Source organism: Pseudoliparis swirei, chromosome 16 (assembly GCF_029220125.1).
Source record: "Pseudoliparis swirei isolate HS2019 ecotype Mariana Trench chromosome 16, NWPU_hadal_v1, whole genome shotgun sequence".
Classification (NCBI taxonomy): Eukaryota; Metazoa; Chordata; class Actinopteri; order Perciformes; family Liparidae; genus Pseudoliparis; species Pseudoliparis swirei.
This window is the reverse complement of record NC_079403.1, coordinates 7241522-7261158: the sequence shown is the minus strand read 5'-3', so window position 1 is coordinate 7261158 and position 19637 is coordinate 7241522. Positions and strand designations below refer to the sequence as shown.

General features: G+C 45.1%; 1 protein-coding gene across 3 annotated transcripts in view; it reads right to left on the bottom strand.

The window, feature by feature from the left end:
- Window positions 1–870: 870 nt before the first annotated feature.
- The window catches only part of fam49bb (family with sequence similarity 49 member Bb), a 32987-nt gene continuing 14220 nt past the window's right edge, over window positions 871–19637 (bottom strand). For all 3 annotated transcript variants that reach the window (XM_056433927.1, XM_056433925.1, XM_056433926.1), the window contains 10 exons: window positions 15270–15352; window positions 13925–14046; window positions 12618–12723; window positions 8759–8898; window positions 6597–6674; window positions 4146–4262; window positions 3983–4062; window positions 3768–3894; window positions 3130–3200; window positions 871–1655 (listed from right to left, as the gene is read on the bottom strand). In XM_056433927.1, the coding sequence (XP_056289902.1) occupies window positions 1592–1655; window positions 3130–3200; window positions 3768–3894; window positions 3983–4062; window positions 4146–4262; window positions 6597–6674; window positions 8759–8898; window positions 12618–12723; window positions 13925–14046; window positions 15270–15342 (978 nt within the window). In that variant the 5' untranslated portion in view covers window positions 15343–15352 and the 3' untranslated portion in view covers window positions 871–1591. The remainder of the gene's footprint in view (window positions 1656–3129; window positions 3201–3767; window positions 3895–3982; window positions 4063–4145; window positions 4263–6596; window positions 6675–8758; window positions 8899–12617; window positions 12724–13924; window positions 14047–15269; window positions 15353–19637) is intronic.

The window sequence follows — 19637 nt, the reverse complement described above, 5'->3', positions numbered from 1 at the left end:
GAAGGATGTTTCTGTTTTGACTTAATGAGGAAGAGAAGGGAAGAGATTAGATTCAGAAAAGCTTTTTTCCTTTTTGATGAAAGGGAAAGGACAACTCGTCATTCACCTCATTCATCGATATGTTTCTTAACGAGCCATCAGAGAAAAAAATTATAAAATACAGAAGCTCATCCAGGAAATATGTATCAGCAGCGAATGGAGAGAAGAACAAAACTCGTCTCGTTTTCTCCAGCAACCCATCTTTCATTCTACTAATCGGTCTTGTTAAAGTCGACTCAGTTCTACATTTTCATCGCTTTCTTACTGAGTGTTAATATTCATACCGCTTTCACGCTGGTGCGATAAATATGAACCGTGAGAGGCGGCAGACGATTAGCTTAGCTTAGCATGAATGGAAATGAGGGGAACCCGCTAGGTTAAAGGAAACAAACACCTACCAGCACCTCTAAAGCGCAGTAATCAACAATCTCATCGATCCAAACAAAAAGGGTAAAAACAATAACTCACAAATAAGCGGTTGTTGAGCGATTGGCCATAAAAACTGCAGAGGGAAGAATCTTTAGTCTCTTTAGCTGCTAAATGCTCGTCGCTAGCGGTTCACAGCGTTTAAAGAGCCTAACGGCCCGATGAGATGATACATGAACCAAATGAAGACACACATATTCCAACTATTCCTGAAACATGAGGTCATTGAAAACAAACCGCCTCTGTATGCGTCGTGGTGTTTTCTTCATCACGCTGCGAGATCTCACCCCTCCTCCCTCACTCCAGTCTGGCGGTTGACGGGTAGAAACTGTATTTCACCAGAGAACACACACTTCCTCTCCGCCTCTTGCAGACGACATGAGATAAGACATGAACACCGACAAGAAGGGTTGTAGAAAACAAGAGTTCTCCTTTTAATTTCTCCGGCCATAACATACTGTCTATTTACAGTACAGACTCACACTTTTTTTTGTTTGTGATTTTGCACACATCACAGTTTAAAGTTTTCAAATGAAAAATACAACACAACTATGAAAAAAAAGAGACGTATGCACAAATTAAAACCTATAAAAAATATAAAACCAGAACTCTTAAATCTCATTTTGACAGGTACCATTTCAATAACGAAACATGTAAGAATGCACAATAGAGCAGACAAATTAAACTGAACCATTAGTTGTTTAAATAGAAGATAAAGACATCATTTTTATCATGCAACGGATGCAACATTAAATAACGAATCAAACAAAAATAATATACACTTCTCTATATATATCTCTTTTAAATGTTCAAGTCAAAGCACTCCCGTCCCTTATAGAGGGAAAAACACGTTTAAAACACCAGAGGATGCTCGATGCTTCCTCCAGCTGCCAACGCTGCATGGCCTCTCACGGAAAACATTTACATCCCAGCAACGTCTTTTTGGCACAGAAAAAGACGTTCGTCACGGCAGTAGCATTTTGCGTTAGAAAACGAGGGCGGCGCCGGAGCTCTTTTTCCCCATTATCAACGAAAGAAAAGCAACACAAACATTCTGTGCACCGACAGAGAGAGTGGCGTCGGGAGAGTGGCGTCTCCCCCCAGCGGGGCGCGAGGCGAGCGGCGGCTACTGCAGCATGCTCTTGATGGCCTTGTTGGTCGACTCGTCGTTCAGATGCTTCGTTGTGTACCTGCGGGCGAGAACGCACAAACGCGTCAGAGACCACACCCCCCGCAGAGAGATAAACCACCTTGACCTTCTCGCTCTCTGCGGTCGGCTCGAGTCGAGACAGCGATGGAAACGTCGGGGAGCGAGAGCGCCGCCGTCGGCAGTTTGTTGTTGGGGAGGACAGAAAGTGTCGCTCGTCTTTCCGCCCTCTATCGTAACGTCTCGTCACACGATAACATCAGCGTGCATATTAACCTGCAATCATCTTTCTATCCGTTTATGGTAAAAAAAATATACAAAAGAAGTAGAAAATAAAAGCTTTTATTGTTTTTGTAAAATATGAATCATTTTAGTTTCGATGGTTATTGACCGTTAGCTCACAAATACTGAACGCCATGACGGATGCGTTTCCTTTCTGAGGGATTATTTCTCTCGAGGTCTATCACTGCTCTATCACGAAATAGATTATTGTTTGTTTGTTTGTTTGTATTTTTTATTCAGTCAATCAAATCAAATACAATACAATATTATCCTATAAAAAAAATACAAAAGAGAGAGACTGAAAAGGTATAGGTAGAAGCAAAAAAATGCTTATAAATTCCTATCCTAAATTGAAATCAAAATAAATCAGAAAATTAATATAAAATAAAGAAAAAAATAATAAAATAAAAAAACAACAATAAACAAGATAAAAAACAAAATATATTTATATATACTACCACATACATCTTCCATATTAATCAGTTTTTAATTACATTTATAACTCAAGGATTTCTTTATAAATAATTCCCTTAAAAAACAAAAAGGAGTTCACCATTCTTACTTCTATTTCAACATTATTCCATAATTTGACTCCTACAACAGAAATACATCTTCTTTTAATCCCTTTTTTAGCCTTTGATCGTACGTTTATTTATTTATCAGGTAACTAACGCCGTAGGGGTGTAAACAGTTTGAAACGGAGTGAAGTAGAAGTAGAAAGTATCATAAAAAGATGTACGGGTATGTTATGTGTGTTAAAGTACAGACTTTAACACATTTACTTAATTACTTTCCACCTTGTAAAACGACAAAACTCAGAGATGAAACCCAGCAAAACGTCTGCATGCGAGTAACTTCACGCGACCGGGAGACCGATACAGATGTGAGGCCGCTGCAGAAACAACCTCACATCTGGAGCAGCTGTGAGCGTCAGGGCGAGGCGGCGTGGGGGGGGATCGGGGAGTCTGTAAAAGGGGACGAGGTGTCACATGGAGTCGCTCTTTCTGGAGAGGCTTCGACACACGGCGCTCACAGCCGACTGAATCCCGGACCGCGAGGAGAATGAGTCGCGGGGCCGTGCCGCCGGCCGCCGGGGGGGAGAAATGAGCCGAGAGGTCCGTCTGCCGCTCGCGAAGAGGCAGCGATATCGTTCACGGAAGCCGCAACTGTAGCTACGATCAATGCCACGCTGGGCTGTACAGGGGGAACGCCAGTCGAGTTCCACGCGAGCTGACCTGAGAGCGTTGAGAAGGCCTTCCACGCTGTTCGGGGGCTGATCTTTGAGGACTTTGATGCAGCCTTTCATCTGTGGAGGAAGAGACACACTGTGAGCTTTAAAGAGCAAGCTGAGAAGTGGTAAAGTATAAAGTGCAGAATTATTCTAATTTGAGAGGCACGTCTCCCGCTCATAGCAATCAACATACCGCCACGTCATTCTGGCTCATTCTTACTTAACCCTCCTGTTACCTTCGGGTCAATTTGACCCCATTCAATGTTTAACCCTCCTGTTACCTTTATATTTACTGACATCTTTGACCCTTGGGCTCAATTTGACCCCAGCAATTAAAACCTCCAGAAAATTATTAGAATTAATATTGTTTTCCAAGTTTAAGTGTGAGGTACTTTATGTTTGTTTGTTAACTACCTAAATAGCCCTTTAAATATATAAAAAAGTTGATATTTCTTATATGTTTGACACAGTGAAAAACAGCCTGGGGTCAAATTGACCCGAAAGAACACCGACATTAAACATTGAATGGGGTCAAATTGACCCTAAAGGTAACAGGAGGGTTAAGGAAGGGTTTGAATGACTTTTCCCAGCGTGGGATTTGTACTTTTTCTTCAGTGAAGGACTGAACGCGACAGCACTCACGTCGATTTTGGACGACTTTGCGAAAGCTCCTACAGGATGGACGTAGTCGTACAGGATGATGACCCCGACCATCACCCGGAGGCAGAACGACACCGTCTCCTCGCTGGTGAATCGGCTGCGGTACTCCCTGGAAGGACCCGACGCGGGGATTAAAAACACGAGGACGTGAAGGACGAGAACGGCAGCGGCTCCGAGCGAGGCGGTGAGCCACTTACGGTGTTTCCAACATGACTTTACACACACTCGCCATCGTGCTCAAGCAGTCCGTCGTGTTCTCGATGGGCAGGTTCTTGTTCTGTGAAAAAAGAAAGAACAAAGACGCACATGCTTTCCCCATATCTGTTCAAAGTGTTCACCGCTTCCCTCCGGGAGTCTCACCTCTGACACAAACTTTGTTGTGCCGTCACTTAACGCCTTCAGCATGGGCGTGGCATCTGCGTAGAACAGAGATATCCGATTGGCCAGTTCGTTGTTGACTTCATTCTCACCCTCCACCTACAAAAACATAACAAAAACAATGTCAATAGAGTAAAATGACTTTGTTGCATCTCCTCAGATCAAAAGGTGAGGGCCAGCTACAGAGGACGCCTGCGTTTGGGGTGAGACGCCATGAAAACATCCATCCTGATAGGTTGCGGCCTTGTGCCTGACCAGTCTGACGGAGGTCGCATGTTCACGTGGAGAAACCCGGCTTCTCAAAGTCTGGACTCAAACTCAACGCAGACGCACTTCCTACGTCACGTTACATTTGGGTTATATTGTTCTTCCGTTGGCATTTGTCATTGCATGTTTTTGCGAAACAAAAAGTTGAAAGTGACAAGAGAAATAAAAAGAGAAATGCAGTTCAGCGTGCGTGTTCATACCGCCACTGTTCGACCAATCAAAACGCTGGATTAGCGTCTCCGATCCGTCAAACCTCTTAAAGACCGGTCCGAGGCTCTGGCTACAGAGAACCGTCGTCTCTCCCGCCAAGTCAAGCCAGCACGCCGTCGTGGTCGATGAGAGCGGTTTACTGATGTGCCGCCTCATGATTTTTATGACGTCGGTGTGTTGAGCTGGCATAGACCGTGTTAATATTCAGACCACATTCACAAAAGTGGAGATTTGTTTCATTTGAATGGCTGCCACTAGAGAGTATATTATTATTATTATATTATCATGTGCATTCTTTTAAAAGCTGGTGCTGTGAAATGACGACTCTGTTATTAAAATACATAATTAGCAAATGTTATTTGAAACCTCCTTGGGAAGCATGCAACATAAAAACAAATATGGAACTGTTCGATGTTTTGTGTGGCGTCCCGCTCCTTCATGTCGTGCAGCTCCAATAGATTGCACATTAAAAGGAATTTAATTAAATAAAGTCAAAACTGAGAAATACTGACATGAACTACATCAGCTCCTCCTGGTTTCAGACTTAAAGGACACCTGGCGGGTCACAAAGAACAAGGTGTCTCCTTAACAGCCCGTTCTAAATCGGTCCGCATATTTAAATTAATAAGATCATCACTTCCTGACCTTTTTTCCCCCTCACCATGAGAACACTGGCAGAATATGAATATTCTCCCCAAGATTTCAAACCAATTCATGCTCCAACAAATGATGACACAGGAGCTCAAAGACTGCGTAACCGCGGGGACGGATGCTTCTCATCTCGGGTGTCTGAATGATTCAGTCGTCTGAGCGCTGACTAACATGCGGCGGCAGGCGGAGCGTCTCTCGGCGCCGACGATTCCCGACGACAACGCGTCAGGAACCATTTGCCTGACGGCGCACTCGGGCTTTGGAGACTGAAGCCTCCCGTCAGACGCTCAGAACCAACAGCAGTTCATCCCCAGTCTCACCGATAAAAGAATCTCTTCTAATGTCCCCGAAGCCGCTGAAGGAAGCGGTGGATCTGAAGTGCAGCACGCAGGAGGAGAGCGGGCGTGTCCTTGAGTTTCATCTGAAGGCTATCGTCAGCAATAAATACAGGAAACATCCAACACTTCAATAGTATCGAGTTCGCCGCTCCGGTTTTACGGCACTTAAAAACACAAATAATACATCAACTCAGGGGACACTGGCAGGTCTCTGACTTACGGGTCGCTAATTTGCCTTTTAGATGCGGAGCTATAAACCTGAAGGCATACGGACACGCTCGTAACTCACCGATTGATCCGTTTGGGCGATGTCATCTTGCATCATCAGCGCTACATACCTCCATGTGGAGAAATCACATTCTCAATTTAGGGGCTTTTATTGTCTTGGGTGTCATCTCCTGTACAGCCTCCACATTGACCTGGAGCCAGAGGCGTTTCCTCTCTCGGGGGTTTGAGCCACGCGGACGGTTTTGAATCACTTCCGTGGCGCCACGCGCCGCCGTCCCGACACGTTTGCACTTCCGACTCCCCGCGGGTCTCCGAATTCACGTCGAGACGTTCCCTGACGCACTTCCTGACTCCATTCGTCAGCCGGGATTATAATGAGAACTGATGGGCTTTAATCAATATCAGGTCTGGAGTGGAGCACGATCATGACGCACACTTATCCATTTGATCGGGGCCAGCGCCATGGAAACATTAAAAGGAATACGTAACTGCAGGCTGAACGGTGAAAAGAACATGCTTCTATTAATAAAATCTCATCAGTCATCTCCGCCGACGGCTGATGTCAACGCCACCGCTGTCCGTCACATATGGTGGTGATGATTCACCGCACATTAATCAACTACACAGGGATGTACGAATGATTAGAGTTGGCTGATAACTGTCAATTTGTGAGTTCTTCGCCACAAGTAACGCCTCCGTCGTTACACAAACACCGATGAGGAGGACGCCGTGAGCTCACCGGTACGTTGTTGATCCGCATTCGGTTCAGGGTTCTCCGGTAGTAGCTGAAGTCATTCTGAATGGCGGGATTTGTCATCTGCAATAAAAACAAGACAAATAAAAACAGAAACGGGTCTTAATGGGGAGACGGAGTTTCTCTCCGTGTCTGCGGGAGGCGGCGCCCGCAGCGGGACTTTCGGTTCTGGATCAAACACTCGATGGCCGTGACGCAACGTTTCAGCCAGCAAGGCAGAAATGTAGCTTTGGGGGTTAAAATCCCAGTTTTATTTGTTGAAGTGGATTTGAATCCTCTGACGCTCACCCCCCCCCCCCCTTCCCCCCCTATACATCCACAGCCCCACTTATCCTGTCAGGAACAATTTGGTGTTTCTGCCGCTGCATCGTTATAGTTTGTGACAAGAGGGTCAACAAGTCTGAAGCCGACACAAAAGGTATTCATGGTCTCATTTAGGAGAGGACAAAGGTAGGCCAGCTATCTGATATTATTTAAACGTACAGACTCACGTAAAAAAAACCACATTAAATACATGTACAAAAACATCACAGGAGTCAGTTAAAGCCCCATAATGGAGTTTTTCCCTTTTAGCGCCCCCTTCAGTTTTGGAGGTATTTAACGTTTACTTCAGTGTCGTAAATACACAGTTACGATAGATGCAGCCTCGCATACACTTGTATTGATGACCAGACGGTCAGAAACCAAGAAATGATGTCAACCGATAAGGTAAGAATATTCAAAGATTTTACACAAATATGACTGCATAGTTTTATTCATTGTGATATCGGAGATGAATGCTAACATAACCAAAAGAATGACAACATTTAGTTTAGATGAAATACCGATCGCGTTTTCAGCCTATATACGTTGTTTTCTAAATGTTTGAATGTGGAGTACGTGTGATCGAATACAATATTGTTGACAACACCAAAAAGCTACATATTCATAATTTACATTGGAACGTGTAATTCATTACAAGAGACTTCGCTTGCTTCGCCCTTATACTGGAGCTGCGAGCGTAGACTGGCACTATATGACATTGCGTAATCACTGCCAGAAAGCAGGTCGAAGTACATCTGCCCCGGATCGGGCGGCTCCAGAATCCTACATAGTGGAGTTATTTCCCCACAGACCCCCGATGGCAATAGCGGAGCCGCAAATCGCCATATTAAAAGTCATTGTTGCGCCACAATTTTCTTCAAGCTGTTATTTTAAGGTACAATTGTTGCATAATGTTACTTTAACTTCTTTTAAAAAATATGAGTGATCTAGTTTCCCCGCGGACCCTCCAAACAAAAGACGGCCAACCAGAGAGCTCCTTTCACACGTCACCACCAGCGAGCGCTCGTCATGTGGTAATTATCCTCATTCCTGTGTGAGCCGGTCACATTCAAAGCGGCGCTGGCAGCAGGCTAATCCCGCTACAATGGACCGGTACTCGGTCTGTGTCCAGTGTGTGCACCAGGAGAGACGGGCTTCTTCGTTAGGGAGGGGCCGCACGCCGCTCAGACCCTTTAACTAGGTCAGAAGCTCGTGGACGGGTGTGAAAGATTGATGAATAGGCCTGGCCTGCCACCTTGCACCCCCTACCTTCATGTGTTTATCTTGCCAGCCGGAGTAGTGGGCACTAATTGGGACGTCGGCGCAAATCGCCTGGGGGTTGTCGGGTGTGTTTTTCCTATCTAAAGAGCGAGGGTGCGAGGGAACCAGTTCACCCACTGTCTAACCAGAGGAGTGCTCATACAATTATGTTTTTGACAATGGGCATTCGACCGGCACCCGCGCTTCATTCCTGGTGATTTCTGGGTTCTTTAAAATTCCCTCCCGTCTGCATTTTCTAAGAAACCTGCAACATTATGCAGAACTCCACTCAGGACGACAACAATCTGCAGACCTCTTTCCCTCCTGTACGCCTTATTAGCCATTTCACTCACACACCCCCCCCCGTGTTATAAATAGCAGTATCAGGATTCTAATTAAATGCTTCTCACGAGCACACTCGCTTTGAGATTGCAGAGCGAAAATCAATTAGAGGACATCAGCAGCTTGTTTGGCGACTCAGAGGTCTGGCTTGTATCACAGGAGAAACGCACGGAGTTCAAATGAACATCTAAAAGGCGAGTTTGGAAAGAAGATAGAGACACTTGAGAAAGAGACGGTCGTACTTTAAGCTCGTCAAAGCGCAGCGTGAAGTGCAGGATCTCCGCGAACTGCTTGGCCAGCGCCTGCTCCCGCTCCAGGTGCTGAGTGGGGTCGTCGTATGTCTCGCTGGTCAGAGCTCCCAGCAGGCTGTGCAGCGCCGCCTCTGTGAACAGGCGAGAGATGTCGGTGTTAGAAGTGCAGCGCTGTCAGAGGGAAACATCGGGCTTTTTGTGGAGAATACATGAGGATCATCCTCTGAGGTCCCGGATGAGCCTTGAACCTGGTTGATGCGTGTCAGGTCTTCCAGGTCATCAGTGAGCGAATGAGGAGTTTCGTTGTTGTTCAAGCAACCAGTTGAAAGCTGAAGTATCGGCTGTACATGCAAAGATGCATAGCCCAAAGGAAAGAGGAAACACTGCACTTCATTTATTTATAGCTGCAAATAATCACAACTGAAAGGCTAGAACGACAAAATGTAAAATAAATTGACGGAAACAACAATAATATGTGAAGGCGTTTTTTTTTGCCATTTTATGGACTAAATGATAATCAGTTAATGAGAAAATAATCAACAGTTTAAATCGCTAATGATAATAACGTGCGGCCAAAATGCATAATTATCTGGCACAAAATGCCATCCGACAAGATTGTGATCATCGCGTTGGACAGTTAGTCTTAATTGTTCAAGCCAGAACAGAAGTCGTCCCAGCAAAGTGTAATAACCTAAAGACCGCAGTAAACCGAGGCCTGCTGTGCTTCTATATAAACATGTGAAGTGCGTTTTATTTATAAAGCCTAAAAATCCCAAATGTGGTCTTCACACACTTGATTCAGAGAAGGAAACTGTCAGGAGGAGCAGCAGAGAGATGCTCTTCATGTCCGATGGATGAGGCCAAAGCACGGCTCAGAAAGTGGATCATAACGCAGTGAGATGTGTGATCAGAGTTCTGCGTCCGCCAGCTGAAGCAGCCTGATTAGGCGGAGACAGATAACGGGGCAGCGGTGGTGTCCAAACTGCCCAGGGCCCAGTGTCAGTCTGGGGGAGTGGGGGAGGGAGGGGCCGAGAGGCTCTCCTGCTCAGATACAGATGAGACGTGGGACTAATTATCTCATTGGCATGAAAAGAGGGGGGCGAGGAGGAGGAGGAGGAGGGGGAGGGGTGGGGGATGCACAAGATTTCACTCAAGCAGGATTACACTCATTGTTTTGCCAATAAGTAAATACAAAGCCCGGGCCATGCCTTAGCGGAGCGATAATGAAGCGTGCATGAAGAGCACCGGCAGGAAAATGGGGAAAAGATTAAGTGACATGGTGCGAACAGCATCCACGCGCCTAATATATATTATTATACAAACATGTCTGGTCAAGAAGGGAAAAAAAAGAAGGTAAAAGATAAAATAGAAACGCCTGGAAAGCCCGGGGAGGATTTTTTATTCATAGATTCAGACGGCGTTCAGAATTCAGTCTAGACGTCGAAGAGCGGCTTCGATAACGACATAACGCAGACGAGCCCCGACATCCACCCAAAACCAGCGCTTTGGGTGGATTTACTTAGAGTGTACTTCATAATTCTTGTTGATTACATTTGACGATGAGCATGTCAACATAACTGAGTAAAAAAAAAGGGCAGATTCAGACCGCGGTCTACTTAAGGTAATCGCGAGGGGACTTTTAGGAGGCGGACAGATCGCTGGCAGTGCAGCGCAGTAAATTGAGCACGTTTGCCATCCAGTAACGACTCCCATCTGCTCGGGCCGGCGTTTGCAGCGGAGCGGCTGATTGAAAATAGGCTTATTAGTGCAGTTTTTTTTTTTACCCCCCACCCCTCTACGTCCCAGTCAAAACAGACGTTAAGATGGAGCTGCTTTCAGGCGTTCAGAAAATGAGCCACTCTAGTATGTCGGGAAGTCGGCGAGGGGCGGGGCGGGACTGGGGAGATGTCTGATCTCATTAGGTCACGGCAGAGCAGGCGAGCAGAATGCGGGCATGGAGGCGCGTTACTCCCCGAGAGGGGAGGGTCAGAGTACGGTGCGACTTTAGTCTGGTCTGCGATGTTTGACGGACCAGACTGATTCTGAATCAGATCCGTTTCAGTCAATAATAGTAAAAAAAAAATTAAAACAATGTTGTCCATGCAGGAAATAGATCGAGCGAGAAAAATGTCCCTTACATAACTGATTAGTTTGTATATATACACACTACCGTTCAAAAGTTTGGGGTCACTTAGAAATGTCTTTATTTTTCAAAGAAAATCACTGTTTTTTCAATAAAGATAACATTAATCAAAAATACATTAATGTGGTAAATGACTATTCTAGGTGGAAACGTCTGGTTTCTAATGAAATATCTCCAGAGGTGTATAGAGGCCCATTTCCATCAACTATCACTCCAGTGTTCTAATGGTACATTGTGTTTGCTAATCGCCTTAGAAGACTAATGTCTGATTAGAAAACCCTTGTGCAATTATGTTAGCACAGCTGAAAACAGTTATGCTGGTGATATAAGCTATACAACTGGCCTTCCTTTGAGCTTGAAGTTTGTAGAACAAAATGTATACTTCAAATATTAATCATTATTTCTAACCTTGTCAATGTCTTGACTATATTTTCTATTCAATTTTCAATTCATTTGATAAATAAAAGTGAGTTTTCATGGAAGACACGAAATTGTCTGGATGACCCCAAACTTTTGAACGGTAGTGTATATATATATCAAGCAAAAATGCCTTTGATCATTTTGCTGCTATTCTCTGTTTTAGATTCCTATTAAGTGAATATTTTGGGTTTATGAGTATTGGTTATAGCTATTCTGTTTTATAGTGCTGTAACATGAATATATTTTGGGTTTATGAGTCTTGGTTATAGCTATTTTGTTTTATAGTGCTGTAACATGAATACTGAAGTGGTTTTGACTGACAAAACAAGCAAGATGAGGATCACACCTTGGATTTTAGGTTGTTTTTTCAGCAAGAAAATGTAAATTGGTCCATCTCCAATTTTAATTTCAAGTAGCAGGAGAAATTAAATTCAATTAAATTGCAAAGCCAATTGCATAATCTTCCCTCCATCCTTGGTCGTGGCGCTCAGGACTCTCAGCTTCATGCATAGACGCCGGGCCAGCCGGCTGCGGACGCCATCACGGCCCCTGAAGCCTCGAGTCAAGGCAGCAAAATAGAGCGGCGGCCGAGGCTGGGAGGTGGCCTACTTTGTTACATAACAGCCGTCGCCGGGCTTCTGCCGCCCACTGCTCCCATTGACTACCGTCTCCACCGCCACTGGGATTACGGGGGTTGAGGGCGTCAAGGCATGGCGGGCTCCTCCTACGCTCCTCCATCCCCCACCGCCCTCAGCCTCAGGGTCATAAGAAGATCAGGGAGCAGTAAGCCTAGTCTCCCCTCCCCCCCTCTATCCATGCTAATGAAACAACCTATAGCCCCATCCCGCAGAGGTCAGTGCACAGTGCAGCGCAAGCAGCATGTTGAGAAAGGCTGGACTGTGGGGGGCTTCAAAGCATGTTTATATAAGGATGGGGTGTCGTATGTCTACGTGTGTGTGTGTGTGTGTGTCGCATGTCTCTTGACTTTTGCAGCTCAGCAGTCAATATTGCAAATGCACATGCAAACAATTAAGGTCACGTATGGAGGAGGTTGTGTCTATGTCGCGCCTTCGTCCTTCGTGGTTTCGAGTCTGGCACTTTGTGCCCCAAATGATAAACTGCACGAGAATTGTCGACGGCTCCAATTATCGCAGGTTTGTGTCTCGCAGCGGCGGTGTCTCACGCAACGTTGAGCAACTCCTCCCAGGACACCTGAGCTCGTTCCACTATAAACTGTTCTGCAGAAGAAAATGTTCCTTTTTCGACACAGAAGAGACAGAATCGCACCTAATCTCTGGGAGAACTGGAAGAACTTCTTCAGTCTGCCCACCAGGGGAACCACAGCCGCCCACGCCTGCTCCTGTAACGCCTCATCGCTTGGATTCTGGATCGCCTGGAAATACAAAACACCACCAAAAAAGACGATTCGTTTAAAGCTTAAATGAGAAAAAAAGGTTGTGACTGCACTTCAGAGTCTGTTTACAAATCTTGGGGATTTCTACTGCACATGGGGGGAAAAGTTGTATGGAAACTTTTGGAGCTCCAGAAGGAGCTAAACAAAGTCTAGGAAATATGAAAACTACAAGATTAGAAGAAGAACAACATCTTGGGGAGGCGAGTTAGAAAGCTTCTTAGACCTCGTATCTCTCGAGGAGTGGTTCAAGGCTACATTAACCGCAACTAGAATAACAAATCTAAATCTCCAACCGAATTATCTGTAGTTGCATTGTGGGTAATGTAGGCGCCAGTTATGATAACAATAAAAAAAGATGACATGTTGGTTCTGCTGTTTTGTTGTTGTGTGTTAACCGTCCATCTGGAGTCTGATGATAATATGAGAGTGCTCTTTTCAAAAGGAAAAAGGTCAGTTTCTTTCAGATAAAAGAGATGGAAACAAATGTGAGAGGGCTGTAATCTGCGGACTATATAACACATTTGACTGAAGCCTATTGTTCCCTCTAGATCTGTGTGAAACCAAAAGGGGGAGGCCAATACTTTAAATTTAATTTAAATGCTAAATGTCTTTAGTGTCGAGCATCATGTATAGGCCAGAGCTTAGAGGCAGACTTTTCTTTTTTAAACCAAGAAAGACCACCTGACTCGGTGTGTGACATGGACACGAGGACAGAGACGCAAACAATAAAGAAACTACTGAAAACACGACTGATAACAATAGTAACTTTGAATCAGGGTTCGTACACATTTTGACCAATGGATTTCCATGACTTTTCCATGACTTTAAACCAAATTTCCATGACCAAACTGAAATCTCGGCATAAACATGAAAAAATTAGAAAATGTTACGTATTGAGAGCGTACGTCTTTCTTTAAAAAATATATTAATTATTTCAAACTCGGCGTAAATGAACATGTGATTATAACAAATTTCCATGACTTTTCCAAAACGTTGATGATTTAAGTTTTTTCCATGACTTTTCCAGGCCTGGAAATGACCATTTTAAAATTCCATGACTTTTCCAGGTTTTCCATGACCGTACGAACCCTGTGAATGAAGACCCTTCTCCCTCTGACCCAAGGCAGCATCCCTGCGATGCCTTTTCTGTCCCACCTCTGGATATGTGTCCGCGCTGTACCTCTCTGATATCCTGCCCCGCTCCTTTGTACGCCTGCAGCTCGTCCAGGATCCCCTTGGCGTCCTTCAGCACCACGTCCACCTGCTCCCACACTTCTCGCTCTGCATCTGTGGGCTGGGCGTCTGCAGAGGACAACGGCCACAAGGTCAACAGGGCAAATGGGACTGGGACTAAATCCACATTCACTCAATAAGACAGTAAAAGGCAGCTCGAGGAATTCTCGCAAATCCTCCGATATAATAGACCGTCTAATGTGCAACTTTTAATTATGCAAATGAAAGCTCACTGAAATAATCTTTCCAGCGCTTCCCTTTTATTTTTGACACCACCCACTTTCCTGGCTGAGGGGAAGAAAATGGAGCAAGATAAGAGAAGACCATAAAGGGTTACACTCTCTCTGCACAACAACTCGGGGTGTAGAGGAGGTTCAGTTTCAGAGTTTTTTTCTTTTTTATCATTTTGGTTTGAGAGAAGTGGCAATGAAGAACAGGATGAACCTTTCCCACCACCTGAAGCAAGAACACCTTGCCAAGTGTGCTGACTGTAAACTCCTGCTGGCATGCAGAAGAAGTGTCTAAAACCTCACACCCACAGCACTATATTCCTTTTACTTAAAGTGGTATTTTGCATTGTACGTTATCATCAATATTCATTTTGAAATCATTTATACATTTGGTGTGAGCCTCCCTGAGGTAGAAATGTCAGGTAAATAACAACATGTGGTAAATTTAGAGAAAATGTTGCAATATAGAGTCTTTGTGACTTCACATCTCACAGGCAGGCGGCCCGTTGGACCTGGCTGTGTCTGACGCCTCCTGCCATGGTACTGCTAATGCGTAATTTGTGATATTGGGCTATATAAACTGAATTGAAATGTTGCATAAAAAAAGGTACTTGTTAGATACATACTTGTGATGTTCTTTTCATATAAAAAAACACCTAGAAACAGGCTGAGCTGTATGAGGCATTGTTTTCTCAAAAGGTATGACTGAGTCTAGGTTTGCCAAGTGTGAGAACACTTGAGTGCCGGATCAAGCCACGTTGAGGGGCCTTAGGCTATGCAGCAGCTGAACTGCACTGCTTTATATTTGAGGAGGGGGCTCTGCTGCAACTCTGCCCCGATTGATATTCTGCACACATTTCACCATGGAACAGGCAGGTTGATGGAAAGCGCAGAAGCTCTGGCGGTAGATTCTCTTGCCGCTGGGAAGAACATAGTGTAAAAGATAAGTGTGTGTGTGTGGGGGGGGGGGGATGAAAAGACTTAAGAGTTGATAATGTTATGGTAAGAAATTCATGTGATCAATATCAGGAGAGAGAGAGCAATTACTTGGAAAAGACTCACTTTCAAAATCCAGGAAGAAATTGGGCTCTTGTTCCAGATCTGTGCAAGTCAGAACTTTCAGGAGGTTCCCCATGTTACGCTACCTGGAGAGGAAAGGGGAGACGAATCGGTTACTGGAGGAATGCAGCGGTGAAGGCAGCAGGTGGCGAGACGTGGCCGTGTCCGTGACACCTCGCTCCCGCCGCGCTGGTGTCTGCGTGGACCCAGTGGTGGCCCAGATGTGCCCACCAGCGCTCCTCTTGGAACTCCCGAGCCCATGTGAGTTTCCTGTGAGGCCAGAACGGATGTGACGAGAAAAGATCCCCAGAAATAGAAGGAAGAAAACCGAGATACTATTATACAAGTATAAGTGCACACAACAGAATACGCCCCGTCAAACTGTTAGAGAGGAAGTCGTCATGCAGAAACATAAAGAGGACCTGTTTATGTCCGTTTGTGGATTCGACCTTGTGTGCATTGAAATAACCTTCTCTTCTCTGCAGAAGCGCAACGTGTTCGGGGAAGTGCAATGCAGGGTCTTTATCATTGGAGCTGAAACATATCAATATTTAATGTGCTTTGGTAAAATAAGTACAGAAGCAGAAAGAGCACAGTATTTGTCCAGAAGTGTGGAAGAGAATGTCATAATAAACTTAAGCATTTTATTACATATTGGATTTAATTCTAGAAAAATGAAAGTCTGCAAAACATTGATTATGAAGCTGTAAATATATACAGAAATCAATCAGATATTAACAAGGAGTATAAAGACTTGCAATGTTGCACTCTGGGACATTAAAATGTACATTTCTTTCTTTTCACAATTTGTAAACGAAACAATTAAATCGGTAGAATTTTAATAAAAAAAGAATATCCAAGCTTAAAGTCGTTTCATCCGACAGATACTAGAGAGACTGAATCCTCTGTGTTGGCCTCTTCTTAAAAAAAAGAAATTCCTCACTTATCAAAACGTTATGTTGATTACCTAATCAATAGATAGGGGAGGATGCACTTTAACAACACTGTGCGGTCCTGTGGACTTCCACCCAGAATGAGTAACCAACCAAAAAACTCACGACTACACAGCAGCTGCATGAACAGTGAGCTCCTCCCAACACTTTAAACTAAATGTCATTACTCTTTCAGTCGATGGAAGCCGATTGGCTGTCTAATTAGCCCAACAACTGGGCTAAAGCCCTACAGGAGACGCTGCCTTCAAGGGACCTGGAATATGATGACTACCAACCATGCCATGGCCCTGTTGAGACTCCGCCCACTCCTCCTCTCTACCTCCACCTGCCTGATGGATCGTGGAGGTCTCCATCGTGGAATATGCCGACGTCATATTCATTAATTGTGTTGTTACTGTGTTTTAAATGTGTACAGAAGGAATCATTCTACACAAATTAAATCTATTGCACCCGTCCATCCTGGAGAGGGACCCTCCTCTGTTGCTCTCCTGAAGGTTTCTTCTCTTTTTTTCCCCGTGAAGGGTTGTTTGGGACTTTTTCCTGATCCGATGTGAGGTTTTGGGGCAGGGATGTCTATGTGTACAGATTGTAAAGCACTCTGAGACAAATTAATAATTTGTGAAAATGGGCTATACAAATAAACTGAATTGAGTTGTAGGTTAAAGAAGAGGATGACGGGCGTGTTCAAGCTTGGGCGGTCATGCTGTGACTTTGCCGTCGCCTCTACAGCGTCCCCGCTGAGCGGCGGCGGCGGCCCCCGCACCGCTCTCTGTGTTTCAACTCCTTCAACTTTAATGTTTGCTGCTTCTCTTTCTCTTCTAGGACAGTAAAGACGATATCTTGGGACTATTGTGAGAGAGAAAAAAGCATTTAAAGATGCCCCCTTGAACTGAAACTGTCAAGGATATTTTATAAACAAAGAAATTATGAATGAATTGAAAAGGAAATCACTAAAAGAATAGACAATGAAAATCATTAAATGCAGTACTTTGTCTTTATGTCAATACATCTTGTCAATTCAATATCTCAATTTAATACGCAACAGTTTGCAACCAGCTTCTTTGTTTTTATTAGTCTATATGTCTGTTGTTTCTTTATGTTTATTGACTTTGAAAGCTGCCGTAACTACCGTTAGTCACTCATTGGACCCAGTGACCACCTGCAAAGACCCACCTGCCTGGACCAGCCTCGTCTTCTTTCCCTTCACTAATGTGACCTGAATGTCTGACTTTGCCAGCGCTGGCCACTCACAGTTGGAAAGCAGAGGGGACGAGAGCCGTCACTGACCCCATGATGTGGGCACTGCCCTTCACCGCCAGGCCTCCTCTGGTCCTCTGCTGCCACCTTTCAACCGCTAACAGTCCGAGTCTCGCAGCGCTTCAACGTCGGCCCGGCGCTGCTCCCTTGTGCTGCTTAAAATGAGGTCATTTTACGGACGGGGATTTGAGTGTCTGCATTTCAAAAGTCCATCACAGAATCTTCAAGTGCACCAGGAAAAGAGCCGATTACATTTGTACACTTTACAACTTTTTACATCCTACTCTTCCAGTCAAATTACATCCAAAGAATCATTTCTAGAAACAAACCTCCCTTTAAAGATGACTTCATGTGTTGGTGAATGAGTAACTGGTTGCTTTCTGATAGCGTAGTAAGTAAGAGGATAAAGTGCTGGCTGAGTACACAGATACTGCATCAGAGCGAGATTGAAGAATCCCTCCTCCTCCTCCTCCTCCCCTCCTCCTCCCCCCCTCCTCCTCCTCCTCCTCCTCCTCCTCCCTCCCTCCCTCACTCAGTGGCTGTAGTAGTACCAAGTAGTGTTGGCATGTCCTAGGCATCACAGAGAGCCCAACGACAGCCGTGTTGTTGTTTTGAACCCCCCCACTGAGCTGCTTCTAAGGCCAGGGACAGAATCTGACAAGCAGGCGCCCGCGCAGCTCCCCCATTGGCTGAGCTGATCTACCCGACAGCTCACTGTATCCATGGAGTCCCAAATTGGTGCCATTGAAAACATTGCAGCAGCCAATGAGAAGCGAGCTCTGGGCCAGGAGCAAGTACAGTAGTAGTAGTAGGCATGAAAGTACATGCATATATCAATACAGATGAGGTAATGCACCAAAAACAGCGGATTAGTCGAGTCGGGGGGGATTTTTTTTCTGTGCAGCTCAGCAAATTCAAATAATTATTTTTAGATAATAAATAGATCAGAAAAATAAAATTATGCTGATTGATATTAATGAACAAATAAGAAAAATGTAATTGCAGATGAATATGATGATACATGATGTCACTTTGCTATAAATAAACTAAATAAACAAAATGTTGCTCTCCTGAAGTGTTATTTGGGAGTTTTTCCTGGTCCGATGTGAGGTTTTGGGGCAGGGATGTCTATGTGTACAGATTGTAAAGCACTCTGAGACAAATTTGTGAAATTGGGCTATACAAATGAACTGAATTGAATTGGATTTATACCAGTAAAAAAAAATCAACAACAGCCCAAATATTTGCAGATTGCAGATGATGCAGAGAGGATGATACTGATTTTGATAAAGACACCAAAACAATGCCACGCCCATGCAGCAGCCTGACCTCTGGATGGCACTGCTTTTTACGTCTGCCGCTCTGGGCCTGCCCTTTAATAAGCACACATAGAAGACGCGGCGAGGCGCAGCTGAAGCTGAGCACTGCGGCATCATCCTGCAAAAAAAAAAAACTGCTCGCGGGCTGATGGCTTACTAATGTAAGAGAGGGAGAGTGCTGACATTCCACAACTCGGCTGCAGCATGAGGATCCACGTGCACTGCTGCTTTACTATGGAGGAAAAACAACGCCCTCCTCCCCTTCCCAACCCGGCGCAGACAGCAGGCGTCACGTGGGCTCCGGCGTGGAGCGGCTGAGACAGTTTGCCTAGGGTGTGGAGGCGGGCGGGGAGGCAGCAGGGTGGATGTGTTTATGTCTGAGATTATGTCTAGAAAGAAAAATGCACATCTCGGGTTTTTTTCCCGTCCGTGCCATAAATCTAAACTAACGTAGGTAAGGCGAATTAATATTATTGCGCGCGCGTGGCCGGATGGCGAGGCGTCACGCCGCAGCAGAGTCAGGCAGCTTTAAACTTGACCTACATTCCCCGGTGACACGCCACATCGCATCAGCCCACTCGGCCAGACATGGAACCGCCGGAGCTCACCGACACTGGCCCGAGTCGACAGGCAGAAAAAGGGGGAGCACTTCCCAAAATGGGGGTGGCATGCGTCCCCTCTTCCGCCCTTGATCCCCACCATACCCCCCCCCCCAACCCAACTACTCCCCCCCTACTTCCCCTAACCCCAGACCATCACCTGCCAATCCTACCCAGCTGACTAAAAGTGGCGATGAGGAAAAAAGGGGCGTCAGCCATTTGTTTGTTTATGGGGATGAACTC